Source organism: Puma concolor, chromosome E1, assembly GCF_028749965.1.
Source record: "Puma concolor isolate L17-30 chromosome E1, mPumCon1.1.hap2, whole genome shotgun sequence".
Taxonomy (NCBI): domain Eukaryota; kingdom Metazoa; phylum Chordata; class Mammalia; order Carnivora; family Felidae; genus Puma; species Puma concolor.
Genome location: NC_141680.1, coordinates 40,107,436 through 40,119,686, shown reverse-complemented (window position 1 = coordinate 40,119,686; position 12,251 = coordinate 40,107,436). Strand labels below are relative to the sequence as shown.

At 35.8% G+C, this 12,251-nt stretch overlaps 1 protein-coding gene and 1 non-coding gene across 17 annotated transcripts in view; one reads left to right on the top strand and one right to left on the bottom strand.

Annotated features, from left to right (window-relative positions):
- Positions 1-12,251, bottom strand: part of CDK12 (cyclin dependent kinase 12) — a 79,629-nt gene that overhangs the window by 57,815 nt on the left and 9,563 nt on the right. For all 16 annotated transcript variants that reach the window (XR_015244131.1, XR_015244127.1, XR_015244133.1 and 13 more), the window contains exons 3-5: positions 4,986-5,162; positions 3,321-3,460; positions 2,647-2,817 (exon numbers count right to left, since the gene is read on the bottom strand). Coding sequence is in view for 4 of the 16 variants with exons in the window: in XM_025917554.2 (XP_025773339.1) it covers positions 2,647-2,817; positions 3,321-3,460; positions 4,986-5,162 (488 nt within the window). In the remaining 12 variants the exon portion in view is untranslated. The remainder of the gene's footprint in view (positions 1-2,646; positions 2,818-3,320; positions 3,461-4,985; positions 5,163-12,251) is intronic.
- On the top strand, positions 10,582-10,688 carry LOC112854223 (U6 spliceosomal RNA). Its single transcript, XR_003222955.1, has one exon. It is a non-coding gene; the product is annotated as a U6 spliceosomal RNA (small nuclear RNA).

The following is a 12,251-nucleotide window of genomic DNA, read 5'->3' as shown; positions in this document are numbered from 1 at the left end:
AATGCTGTTAGTGCAGCCTGCTTGGGATTCTCTCTCTCCCTCTCCCTGCACCTCCCTTGCTTGCATGTGCACACGCTCTCTCTCAAAATAGATAAATAAACTTAAAAAAATAAAATAAAAAGATACACTCAATGTGAGGGAGGATAAAGTGGGATGGGCACTCACTGGTGGATATAAATTATTACTATCTTAAAAGTAATCTAACATTAAATATAGAAATCTGCCTGGCTCATTTGAAAGAACATGTGACTCTTGTCCACAACTCTTGTTCACAACTCTCAGGGTTGTGAGTTCAAGTCCCACGTTGGGTGTAGAGATTATTTAAAAAAAAAAAAAAAATTGCTTCAACCAGATAATTCTACTTCTAAGAAACTATACTAAGAAACTTCTAAGAAATAAATCAAGGGGTGCCTAGGTGGCTCAGTTGGTTGAGTGTAAAACTCTTGATTTCAGCTCAGCTCATGATTCCAAAGTTGGGGGATGAAGCCCCTTGTTGGGCTCTGTGCTGAGCATGGAGGCTGCTTACGATTTATTTTCTCTCTCTCTCTCTCTCTCTCTCTTCTCGTTCTCTCCTCCCCACCCCTGCTTGCTTTCTCTCACAAAATCAATCAATCAAAACGCAAAGATTTATGGACAAAGATGCTCAATGCAGTACTACAGTACTTTTTTAAACTAGTAACTAATTGGGATGCCTGGCTGGCTCAGTCAATACAGCACGTGACTCCTGATCTCCGAGTCGTAAGTTCAAGCTTCATGTAGGGCACAGAGCTTACTTTTCTTTTCTTTTTTATGTTTATCCATTTTTGAAAGAGACAGAGAGGCAAAGAGAGAGGGAGAAGGAGGATCCAAAGTGATCCAAAGTGGGTTCCATGCTGACAGCAGAGAGCCCAGTGCGGGGCTTATACTCACAAGCCATGAGACTGTGACCCGAGCTAAGTCAGACACTCAACTGATTGAGCCCCCCAGGTGCCCCAAGGGCATAGAGCTTACTCTAAAAAAATTAATTAAATTAAATTAAAAATAAAATAAAATAAACTGGCAACTAATTGCTGAAAAGAGACTGGTGAAATAAATTTGGATTTATCCTAATGCAGTCATTAAAATGTTAATAACATGAGAAATTGCTTATGACAAGTTATAAAATACTAAATATACTTTGATCTCAGTTATGATAAAACAAGTATAATATATACAAAGTACTTAGAAAGAAATATGCTAAAATGCTAATACCATAATGGTTTTCTATGGATGATGGTAGACTGGGATGGAGTGGGAGAGAATGCCATTTTCTTTTTCTTAGACTTCCATATTTTCAATTTCTTCAAAAAAGGTATGCATTACATCCATTTATTCACTTATTTATTATTTTATGATTAAAAAATTTAAACAGTACATGGTAAACCATTTAAATAATACAGAATGGCATGGGAAAAGTAAGCTCCACTCTAGAAGCAACCAATTAATGTTTCCTTGTTTATCCTTAAAGAAATTACCTGTACATTATATTATTTTTATAATCAAAAAAGTTAAGACACATCCAGAAATACATCCAGTATTCTTAATCTATTCAGGTCTAACTTCCATAAATTTATCAAAGTACATAACACGTTACATAAGCAAAATTTCCTTTCATTTGGTTTAAAACTACTTCTACCACTTAATAAAATTAAAAACAAAACACACAAACAAAAACTGCTTCTACCAAATTTGAGAAGTGCTAACTTCCCTAGTGCTAATCTTTAATATCATTAAGGCTCTATAAATAAGCCCAGCTTACTTCATCTATTACCTTTCTAATTTTATGTGCTTTAATCACATTCTCTCTTAACATTCCAGACTATATTTACAGATGTCATTTCTTCAGTTGCCCATCTCTAAATCTTCAGATTTGCTTCAATAAAAGTAGGTTAAATGATATATACAGACCACTTCAAACATAAGTATAAATGAATAATTTTATCCCCCAAACAGAAAAAAGTTACAAATCCAGGAAAATCCAGGAAAATATATGACCTAAAGATTGTTTTAGAAATACCTGTTTGAATTCTAAACTGTGTAAGTGCAAAACTATGTAAAAATAAGAATGTATTATAAAGAATGTATTATAAATTTATAAGTAATTTATAAATTATAAAAATGTATGTTACATTATAAAATGTAAAAATGAGATTACTTAAAATTACTTAAAATGAGATTCTTAAAAATAACTAGTAAATCTAGGTTTAATTATTATAATTTGTGGGAAGAATCTTTAAAACTAATATCTTAATTCTGTTATGGATTCAGTAAAGAAGTTGGACTTTATAAAAAATTTAGTACTTAAGGGGTGCCTGGGTGGCTCAGTCGGTTGGGTGTCTGACTTAGGCTTAGGTTGTGATCTCACAGTCGGTGAGTTTGAGCCCCACATCGGGCTCTGTGCTGACAGCTCAGAGCCTGGAGCCTGCTTCAAATTCTGTGTCTCCCTCTCTCTCTGCCCCTACTCTGCTCACACTCTGACTCTCTCACTCTCAAAAATAAACAAACATAAATAAAAAATTTAAAAAAGAAAAGTAACACTTTAGAAAAAATTCAAACAGGTAAACAAGCTATGAAAGGAAAGTAAGATGTACCAATCTACTCTGTAGAAACATGGTTCCTTGCTAATACCTTTGTCCTTCTTGAAATCCAGTGCATCTTGTTTATCTGTAACAATTTCCTTCATGTTAACAACACTTCGGTGGATTAGCTGACGAAGGATTTTGATCTCACGAATGGCTGTGATCGGGAAGCCCTCCTTTTCATTATCCAGTCTCACCTTCTTTAGGGCTACCAGCTCTCCTGTTACACAACAAATTCAAACTGTTACATTATCAGCATTTTTGGCCACCATCATGAACAGGCGAAAAATGCCCAGAGTTGCTCTGAAACACAGTTAGCTTACTTTTAATGCTATATGCCAGATACTTCTATATCTTAAAAAACAAAACAAAACCCATGTTCCCTTTCTTGCCTTTGATTGTTTTTTTAAGACTTGAATTTCTTAATTCAATATTCTTTTTATTTTTAAGGACTAACCCCTTACCAAACAAAGAGCAACCTATAAATTTTACTTTTACTCTCTCTTCAATTCCTAGCAAGCCTATTATAAAATATTTACAACAGGCAACAGAAGAGGAAGGTTTTTAAACAGTAATAATTATTCTTTTGGAAATTTTTGTCTTTTAGTAACTTGTGGAAACCAATTAGAACTCAAAATTTAGTTTTGCCAAATCTACTAAATCTACATTAGTATTGCTAAATTTTTAAACTTCTGACATCTAGACTTTTGTGGTAATGTTTACCTGTGTCTTTGTCCTTGGCTTTATATACTTGGCCATAGGTTCCCTCTCCAATAATCCCAATAATGTCAAACTTGTCCACACAGCGTTTTCCCCAGTCACTTTCTGTTTGTCTTCTTTCTCCATAACGAGGACAACAAATTCTAAAAAAGGGAAAACAAAAGAACCCCCCCCCAAAACCAAAAAGTTATCATAAACACTTAAGCCTATTCAAAGAAGAAAACAATTATTTTATGATAATTTCTCTGGCCCATGAATCTTTTATGAATTTCTCCATTAAAAAGATATGAAATAAATATATAATAGTCTCTCACAATGGCTAAGACAGATTTTTTGCTTCAGGAAGGCATAATATCAAATAATAGATTTGGTGCTTACTTTCTAACCTCTCTTCAGTATTGGCTTCCTCACCTACTGAATGGTAAAGAAACCTTACATCATAGAGTTACTGTTAAAATAAAAGACTTTGGCAATAATACATGCTCAATAAACGATAACCATTTTTACTATTAAGAGAGGAATGCTGGGGTGCCTGGTTGGCCCAGTCAGTAGGCCCATGACTCAATTCCAGGGTCCTGAGTTTAAGCTCCACAGTGGGCATGGAGCCTACTTAAAGACATTTTTTTTTTTAATTTAAAAAAATTAAAAAAAAAAGAGAGAGAGGAATGGTAATAATCAGAAGATCAAATCCAGATTCCACTACATTTATGGCACAGCAATTTCTGTGGTTTAGGAAAAAACATCCCACATCTATTAAGTTTTCATTAATGTGTACATGGTTGACACACCCTGAATAAAAGGACTTTTTTCTTTTTTCTTCTTCTTAATATTCTAAGTATCAAACTCAAAAGATATAATGGGATCAACGTTCATGGTACATTTGGATTCAGGAAATTATTGTTTTTCTAAAAACACAAGTGGATATCTTACAGTGCAGATGAACAGTATCCCAGAAAGGCTTTTATCCATTAAAATAAAATTAAAAAAATATATGTCAGGTCCAATCTTTTATAATCCCACCGTGTAGGCTGTGGAAGAAAGTGTGAGATTTAGGCCCAAAGGAAAAAAGCTATAATTAAGAATAGGTCCCTCAGGCGCCTGGGTGGCTCAGTCGGGTAAGCATCCGACTTCAGCTCAGGTCATGATCTTACAGTCTGTGAGTTTGAGCCCCACGTCGGGCTCTGTGCTGACAGCTCAGGGCCTGGAGCCTGCTTCGGATTCTGTGTCTCCCTCTCTCTCTGCCCCTCCCCTGCTCATGCTCTGTCTCTCTGTGTCTCAAAAATTTTAAAAATTAAAAATTAAAAAAATTAAAAAAAATAAAAAAGAATAGGTCCCTCATGGGGCACCTGGCCGGCTGAGTCAGTGGAACAAGCAACTCTTGATCTTGTGGCTGTGAATGAGTCCCATGTTGAGTACAGAGATCACTTAAAAATAAAAACTTTAAGGGGCACCTGGGTGGCTCAGTCGGTTGAGTGTCCAACTCTTAATTTTGGCTCAAGCATGATCCCAGGGTCATGGGATCAAGCCCCGCATTGGGCTCTGCATTGATTGTGGAGCCTGCTTAAGATTCTCTCACTCTGCCCCTCTCCCCGGATCACACACACTCTCTCTCACACACACACATACACACAAGAGGACTGGAAAAAATAGGTCCTTCCAAAAACTCACTTTGGTCTCTTTTTATATGGTTGCTGAGGTGGTGTAACTGCCTTTGGTTCTGGCGAGTCTGGAGGAGATGGATCCCCACCAGGAAGCTCTGGAGGGAGAGGGAGGTCCGTGAGTAAGTGACGTGGCCTTTGTTCCTTCTCTTTCTTTACAGGTTTTGAAGGTGGAGTCTCTTTTGGACTAAACAATAGAAGAGAAGAAAAAGACCATAATTCCTTAAAACATAAGCAAATAAAACTTTTCAAAGCTTTTAAAGTCTGGCTATTAAAACATTATAAAGATTTTACTTTTAAGGGATAAAACCCTGTAATAGAACATAAGGATATGCAGTTTATCACAGTCAAAGATTTTTGGATTTCAGAAAAAGATATCCACAGTATATAAAAGAAAAAATTAAAAATTGGAGATATCACTTGTAGATCCTTTAACAAGGCTTTAACGTCCTTCCTAAGATTCTACTTGGATTTTTACTGAAATGAAATAAAATGCAAGAAGCAGGCACCTTAAATTCCCAAAGTACCATTACAATTTCTGGAGTCCCCAAATCTACTCCATATATTTTAACCAGCAAAGATTTTAAAAAGCAATGAAAAGCTCAACAATGCAACATTACCATGTTATTAAATATGTGGGCAGAACTTGGAAAAGGAAATAGTATTTTAGAATGTTCAGTAAGAATTATAGTTAAGTTGGACATCAAAATTAGTGAATATACTCACCTATTCTATTGACTTGGAAGCAAAAGGCAACCCTACCTGGCTAGCCAAAACGGATAAATAATTCTCAAACTAAAAATCTAAGGAGAAAGAGTCCAAGAAACTACTTCAGAATCATGAAAGCAGTTAGTAGCAGACTTTTCATGATAATCAACAAAACAGTCAGTGGGGAGAGGGGGGAGAAAAGAATGTCTTTTCTGGAATAGATTAGAAAAGTCAGTGTTCAGATCCAATTTTTTAACTATCTCAATTTATTTATGAGTAAAGAAATTATTTTGTGTTATTCATGTCCTTAGGAAAAATACAACATATTAATTCATGCCTACAAATAAAACCATGCTAGATAGTAAGCCTTTTCTCTTCCATCACAGTATCAGAAGGTTGAAAACAAGCTGAGAATCCTAACCACAGTAGGAGCCTCCTCTACTTTTCTGACAAGTAGTTATAAAAAAATGTATTGGGGTACCTGGGTGGCTCAGTCAGTTAAGCATCCGACTTCAGCTCAGGTCACCACCTCGTGGCGGTTCATGAGTTCGAGCCCCACATTGGTCTCTGGGCTGACAGCTCAGAGCCTGGAGCCTGCTTTGGATTCTGTGTCACCCTCTCTTTCTGTCCCTCCCCTGCTCGCACTCTTGTCTCTCTCTCTCTCTCTCTCTCTCTCTCTCTCTCTCTCTCTCTCTCTCTAAAAATAAACATTTAAAAAAATCATTAAAAAATGTATTATTTCATGAATACTTCCATAGAACTATAAAGAACAGATTTATCCCTTGTATTGCACGTGAAACACAATCTCAAAAGTACAACTTCCTACCAGTTTTCATCAGTTCAATCTCTTGTAAATCAGGCAGAATAGAGTCAAGATTAGTTCGTGTGTATCAACTAGAACTAGGGTAGTCAATGGACTACCCATGCAAAACCATCATCTGAAACTTTCTGTTAAATTACTGATAGAGACAAACACATTATTATAATTTGCACTAAGATTTTACTACCCTGGGAAAACTCTTCAGGAAGGATACAATATAGATATTTAAATTTTTCCCCAATTTTTAAGGTATTCAGAGAATGAAAATTCCTAATTTTCCAACTACTAATGTCAGAATACTCCTTATAAATTTTAATTCTTCATGATCCAGAAATAGATTACTTCTTGGTTTTGCTCCACTAGAACTGAAGGACCTCAATTTTCTCACCATCACTTCATGTAAGTTCAGTCTATTTTTTTCTTTAAGTATTTTTTTTTTAAGTTTTATTTCTTTATTTTGGGAGAGAGAGGAATGTGAGTAGGGGAGGAGCAGATAGGGAAAGAGAGAGAATCCCAAGCAGGGATTCTGCGCTGACGGTGTGGAGCCATCGCGATGTGGGGCTCGAACCCACGAACTGTGAGACCATGACCGAGCCGAAAGCAAGAGTCGGACACTTAACCGACTGAGCTACCCAGATGCCCTTCAGTCTTTATATTTAGGTCTTGTTTTCTCCAAGGTTTACTTTATAGGTTCACATTCAGTTTACTACAGTGAAAATGTGCATTGCTTCTGAAAAATTACATGTTTAGTATGTTTATTTCATCAAGTATGAGTGTTCAATATGTACTACCAGTTCAGGGCACACGAGTTGAATGCAGGTCAAATCCTATTTCAAAAAAATTTCAATATACCAAAAATCTGGGAATAATGATGACCCATAAAATTGTAGTATTTAAGGGGAACCTGGGTGGCTCAGTCGGTTAAAGTCTGACTTCAGCTTAGGTCATGATCTCCCGGTTCGTGAGTTCGAGCCCCACACCAGGCTCTCTGCTTTCAGTGCAGAGCCTGCTTCAGATCCTCTGTCTCCCTCTCTTTCTGCCCCTCCCCCCCACTCTCTCAAAATAAATAAACATTAAAAACAAACTGCAGTGCTTAACATTATGGCCTTTAGCGTTCAGCATAGGGTACTCAGTAAAACGTAGCTGTGTACAGTGCAGAGGACATACCATACAGAGGGTCTAACACTGGAGAGCAGATATTTAACATTTGAGTCCTTACTGTGAAGATTCAGTACCAGGAAGCTGGCCTATCTTATCAATCAATATCAGTATTTCCTGGTTCCCCAATTATGCCTGTAGTCGGGTTCACATATGGTGAGTAGTTGCATAAATGCTCACATATAATATTTTCTTTCAAAAAAACATTGCCATGGAGCCTGGGTGGCTCTTAAGCGTCAGACTCTTGATTTTGGACTTCACAGGTCAGGATCTCACAGTTTGTGAGATCGAGTGCTGCATCGGGCTCTGGGCTAAATAAAGGTGCAGATTTTCTCTCTCCCTCTCTCAAAATAAATAAAAACATTTTTAAAAAGTTGCCAAGTTCCAGGGGCACCTGGGCGGCTCAGGTTATGATTTCACAGTTCGTGAGTTCAAAACCCACATCTGTGCAGAGCCTGCTTCAGATTCTCTTTCCCTTTTATATGCCCCTCCTCCACACTCTCTCTCAAAAATAAACATTAAAAAAAAAGTTGCCAAGGTCCAAATTTTAAAGTCTGTACAGTCTCTTAGAATTTATGATGATGGGATTTAATCTGTAGTACAATATCAATACCACCAATAAGAAGTCTTTATTGTTAATAAAGAGTATGAATTTGCATATCAATGATTTAAAAAGAATAATTTCTTGATATTTTCTACAACTTAATAGCATAAACGACTTTAAATAAATATGATCATTTATCCCTTGCCCCTTAAAGTGGGTTGTTTAGAAAGTGATTTACTTTCATAAACTTCTACCAAAAAATTTGAATTGAATACATTAAAAATGAGAACCAAGCATTCCATTAGCAAAATTCTGAATCAAATTTGAATGCTCACAAAGATCCCTTCTTTTCTGTAAGAGCTTAACAGTTTAAAGGTAAAACCTTTAAGAATAATGTAGACTCTACTAAAGTCTGATAAACTCCAAATGAACCAGGGCCAGCAAAAAATTTTATCAAAAATGAAGATTTGATTTTATTATTATTATTTTTTTAGTAAGCTCTATGTCCAATGTGAGGCTTGAACTCACAACCATGAGATTGAGAATCACATGCTCTACTGACTGAGCCAGCCACATGCCCCAGTTAACTGAAATTAAAAAAAAAAAAAAAAAAAAAAAAAAGAGTACACAAATGATCTCCTTAAGAGCAGGATGATCACTATGAATAGCTATGTTCATGAAGAATGTACTATATCATCAAGAATGGGTGTTTAGTAGCCTTCACTTCTTGAAACAAAGAATTACAGACCATTTAGAAAGGCTTTTTCAATACCATTAGTTAAATTCACTCCTGCATTTGATACCTAGGTTAATATACTCCTGGCCCAATATATGTTTGAAAGAAAAGTTTCATTCTATTCCCAAAGGAACTTTAAAAGAAGACAAATCCTCTGACATAAGCTTTACATCATCCATTTGCCAAATGAATTAACTACATGCCCAGTGTCATTTCACATAAGCCCCGACGCTGGCTCCTTCAGTAGTTGTACTTATTTTGAATGAATAATAAGCAGTATTTACTGAATACAATTTGTATCCTATGTTTAAAGCACTGTAGGTAATGGAAAGATGTATAAATCACATTCTCAACAATTAAGCTGTTGCAATCTCACGTGAGAAGATCAAGAAGAAAATAAATGAATTCATAAATTCTGTATGCAACTTTCAGATTTCTTCCTGAAAAGTTTTCTTACATAAAAATTATTTTTCATATGAAGGTTGGTGCAGCTGTTATGCTAGATAAAGAGGTACCAAAAACAAAAAACCAATTTAAAGACAAAAACCACCTTGACTCTAAAATTAATACATGGGAATGCAAACTAGTGTAGCCACTCTGGAAAACAGTATGGAGGTTCCTCAAAAATTTAAAAATAGAACTACCCTACAACCCAGCAATTGCACTACTAGGTATTTATCCAAGGGATACAGGTATGCTGTTTCGAAAGGACACATGCACCCCAATGTTTATAGCAGTACTATCAACAAGAGCCAAAGTATGGAAAGAGCCCAAATATCCATCGATGGATGAATGGATAAAGATGTAGTGTGTGTGTGTGTGTGTATACATATATATATATATGTATATACATATATATATATATATATATGTATATGTATACACACACACACACACACACACAACGGAGTATTACTTGTCAATCATAAAGAATGAAATCTTGCCATGTGCAACTATGTGGATGGAACTAGAGGGTATTATGCTAAGTGAAATTAGTCAGAGAAAGACAAATATCATATGACTTCACTCATATGAAGATTTTAAAACACAAAACAGATGAACACAAGGGAAGGGAAGCAAAAATAATATAAAAACAGGGAAGGGGACAAAACATAAGAGACTCTTAAATATGAAGAACAAACAGAGGGTTACTGGAGGGGCTGTGGGAGGGGGGAAGAGCTAAATGGGTTAAGGGGCATTAAGGAATCTAGTCCTGAAATCATTGTTGCACTATATGCTAACTTGAATGTAAATTAAAAAAATAAATTAGAGGCGCCTGGGTGGCTCAGTCAGTTGGGCTCAGGTCATGATCTCGCGGTCCGTGAGTTTGAGCCCCGTGTCAGGCTCTGTGCTGACAGCTCACAGCCTGGAACCTGTTTCGGATTCTGTCTCCCTCTCTCTCTCTGACCCTCCCCCATTCATGCTCTGTCTCTCCCTGTTTCAAAAATAAATAAACATTAAAAATAAATAAATAAAATAAAATAATTAATTAAAATAAGTTAAAAATAAAAATAATACATAGTGAAAAAATAAAATCAATAGTGGGAGATATCTTCATTTCTGTTTTTCTACCTTCAATAATTGATTTACATTTATGTGGAAAACTAATAATAATCATACATTTAAAAATAATTACATTGGTGCTCACTTTGGCAGTACATATACTAAAGCTGGAATAATACAGAGAAGATGAGCATGGCTCCTGCGCAAGTATGATAAGCAAATTTATGAAGCATTCCCAATTTTTAAAATATTAAAAATTTGTAGATATGGTACAAATGCTCCTTTACCTTTGACCTTCATCCTAAGTCCCATCCACAGAGGTAACCATTCTTATCAGCTTAGTATGTTTCTTTCTGGATTTTTTTGGTATGAATTTATATGGGTATATATGGATATATTCATATGAATACATATATCCATAAAAATAGATATTTTGTTTTTATTGCATATGGGTTTTTACATAGATATCATACTATTAAAAAGTTAATTACATTGGACTATGAGAGAAAATAGTTATACTTTCAGAATCAGAATTAGTAACAAAAAATAGTTTTGCTCACTTCATTCTCTCTCAAACACATTCTTTTTTCTTTTTTAATTTATTTTATTTATTTTGAGAGAGAAAGCGCAAGTCAGGGAAGGGCAGAGAGTGGGGGGCGGGAAGAGAGAGAGAGAGAGAGAGAGAGAGAGAGAGAGAGAGAGAGAGAGAGAATCCCAAGCAGTCTCCACACTGTTAGCGCGGAGCCCCACAGGGGCCTGAACCCACCAACCGTGAGATCATGACCTGAGCCAAAGTCAGACGCTTAAATGACTGAGCCACCCAAGCACCCCAGAAACACATTCTTAAAGATAGCTACACATACTCAAATAAGCTCTGGATGGTCTTACTTTACCTTTCATCCCCAATCTGAGAGATAGAAATCCTTATGTGTCTCCTATAAAAATTACTCCACCTACGGTAATCTACACTCTACACTGATACATGGCAGGTGAGTTCAATAATCACTTGGTTAGCCAAATAAACATTTCAAAATGAAGATTCTCAGCCACACCAATTCTGTTCTAGCCACAATGTAAACTAATATCTAAACACGGTTCTTGTAGGTAGATCATGGCCTAAAGTCCCATCGGAGAATGCTCAACTATCACCTTTTCCAACAAAAACCATAAAAACACAGTTTGTATCTACAAGAAGTATATTATGTTCCTAAACAGATTTCCTTTACAACATTTCAGGTTTTAGTCTTCTCCTTTGTTCTCAGGATACAGAGAATTCATAATTATTAATATTAGAAAGACCATGTAGAATTTCTCTTTAAAATCAGATTTACCACTATGAATAGTAATACAACTATTCTTTTAAATTTTTTAATTGCATTTGTACCATCTTATAAGGCAAAGAGCATAGTCTGAAAAAATACAGATGTAAAGGGCTGAAATATATCATCATTTAAATTATTAATGTCACTTGGAAAATAATGAAGGCTTGGGAATTAGTCTGGGATGCAAGATCAGTAGCACTTACTTTTATGCTTACAATGAAGTTTGTTGCAATAAATGAAACTCATATCCTAGAGAACAAGAGGGTAGGATCTCCTTTGAAAAAACCAGTAACAGACTGCCATGGCATATGTCACTGCTAATCATATGTGTTTGGTGGTACTTGCCTAGCTAGTCTTGCTAAGATAAAGAATAAATATATTTCCTAATGCTTTCCATAAAATCAGATTCATGTTTCATAATCATTTCACTTCTCAATATTCAGAGAATTCATTAAAATTAGAGCTCTTCCGGGGCGCCTGGGTGG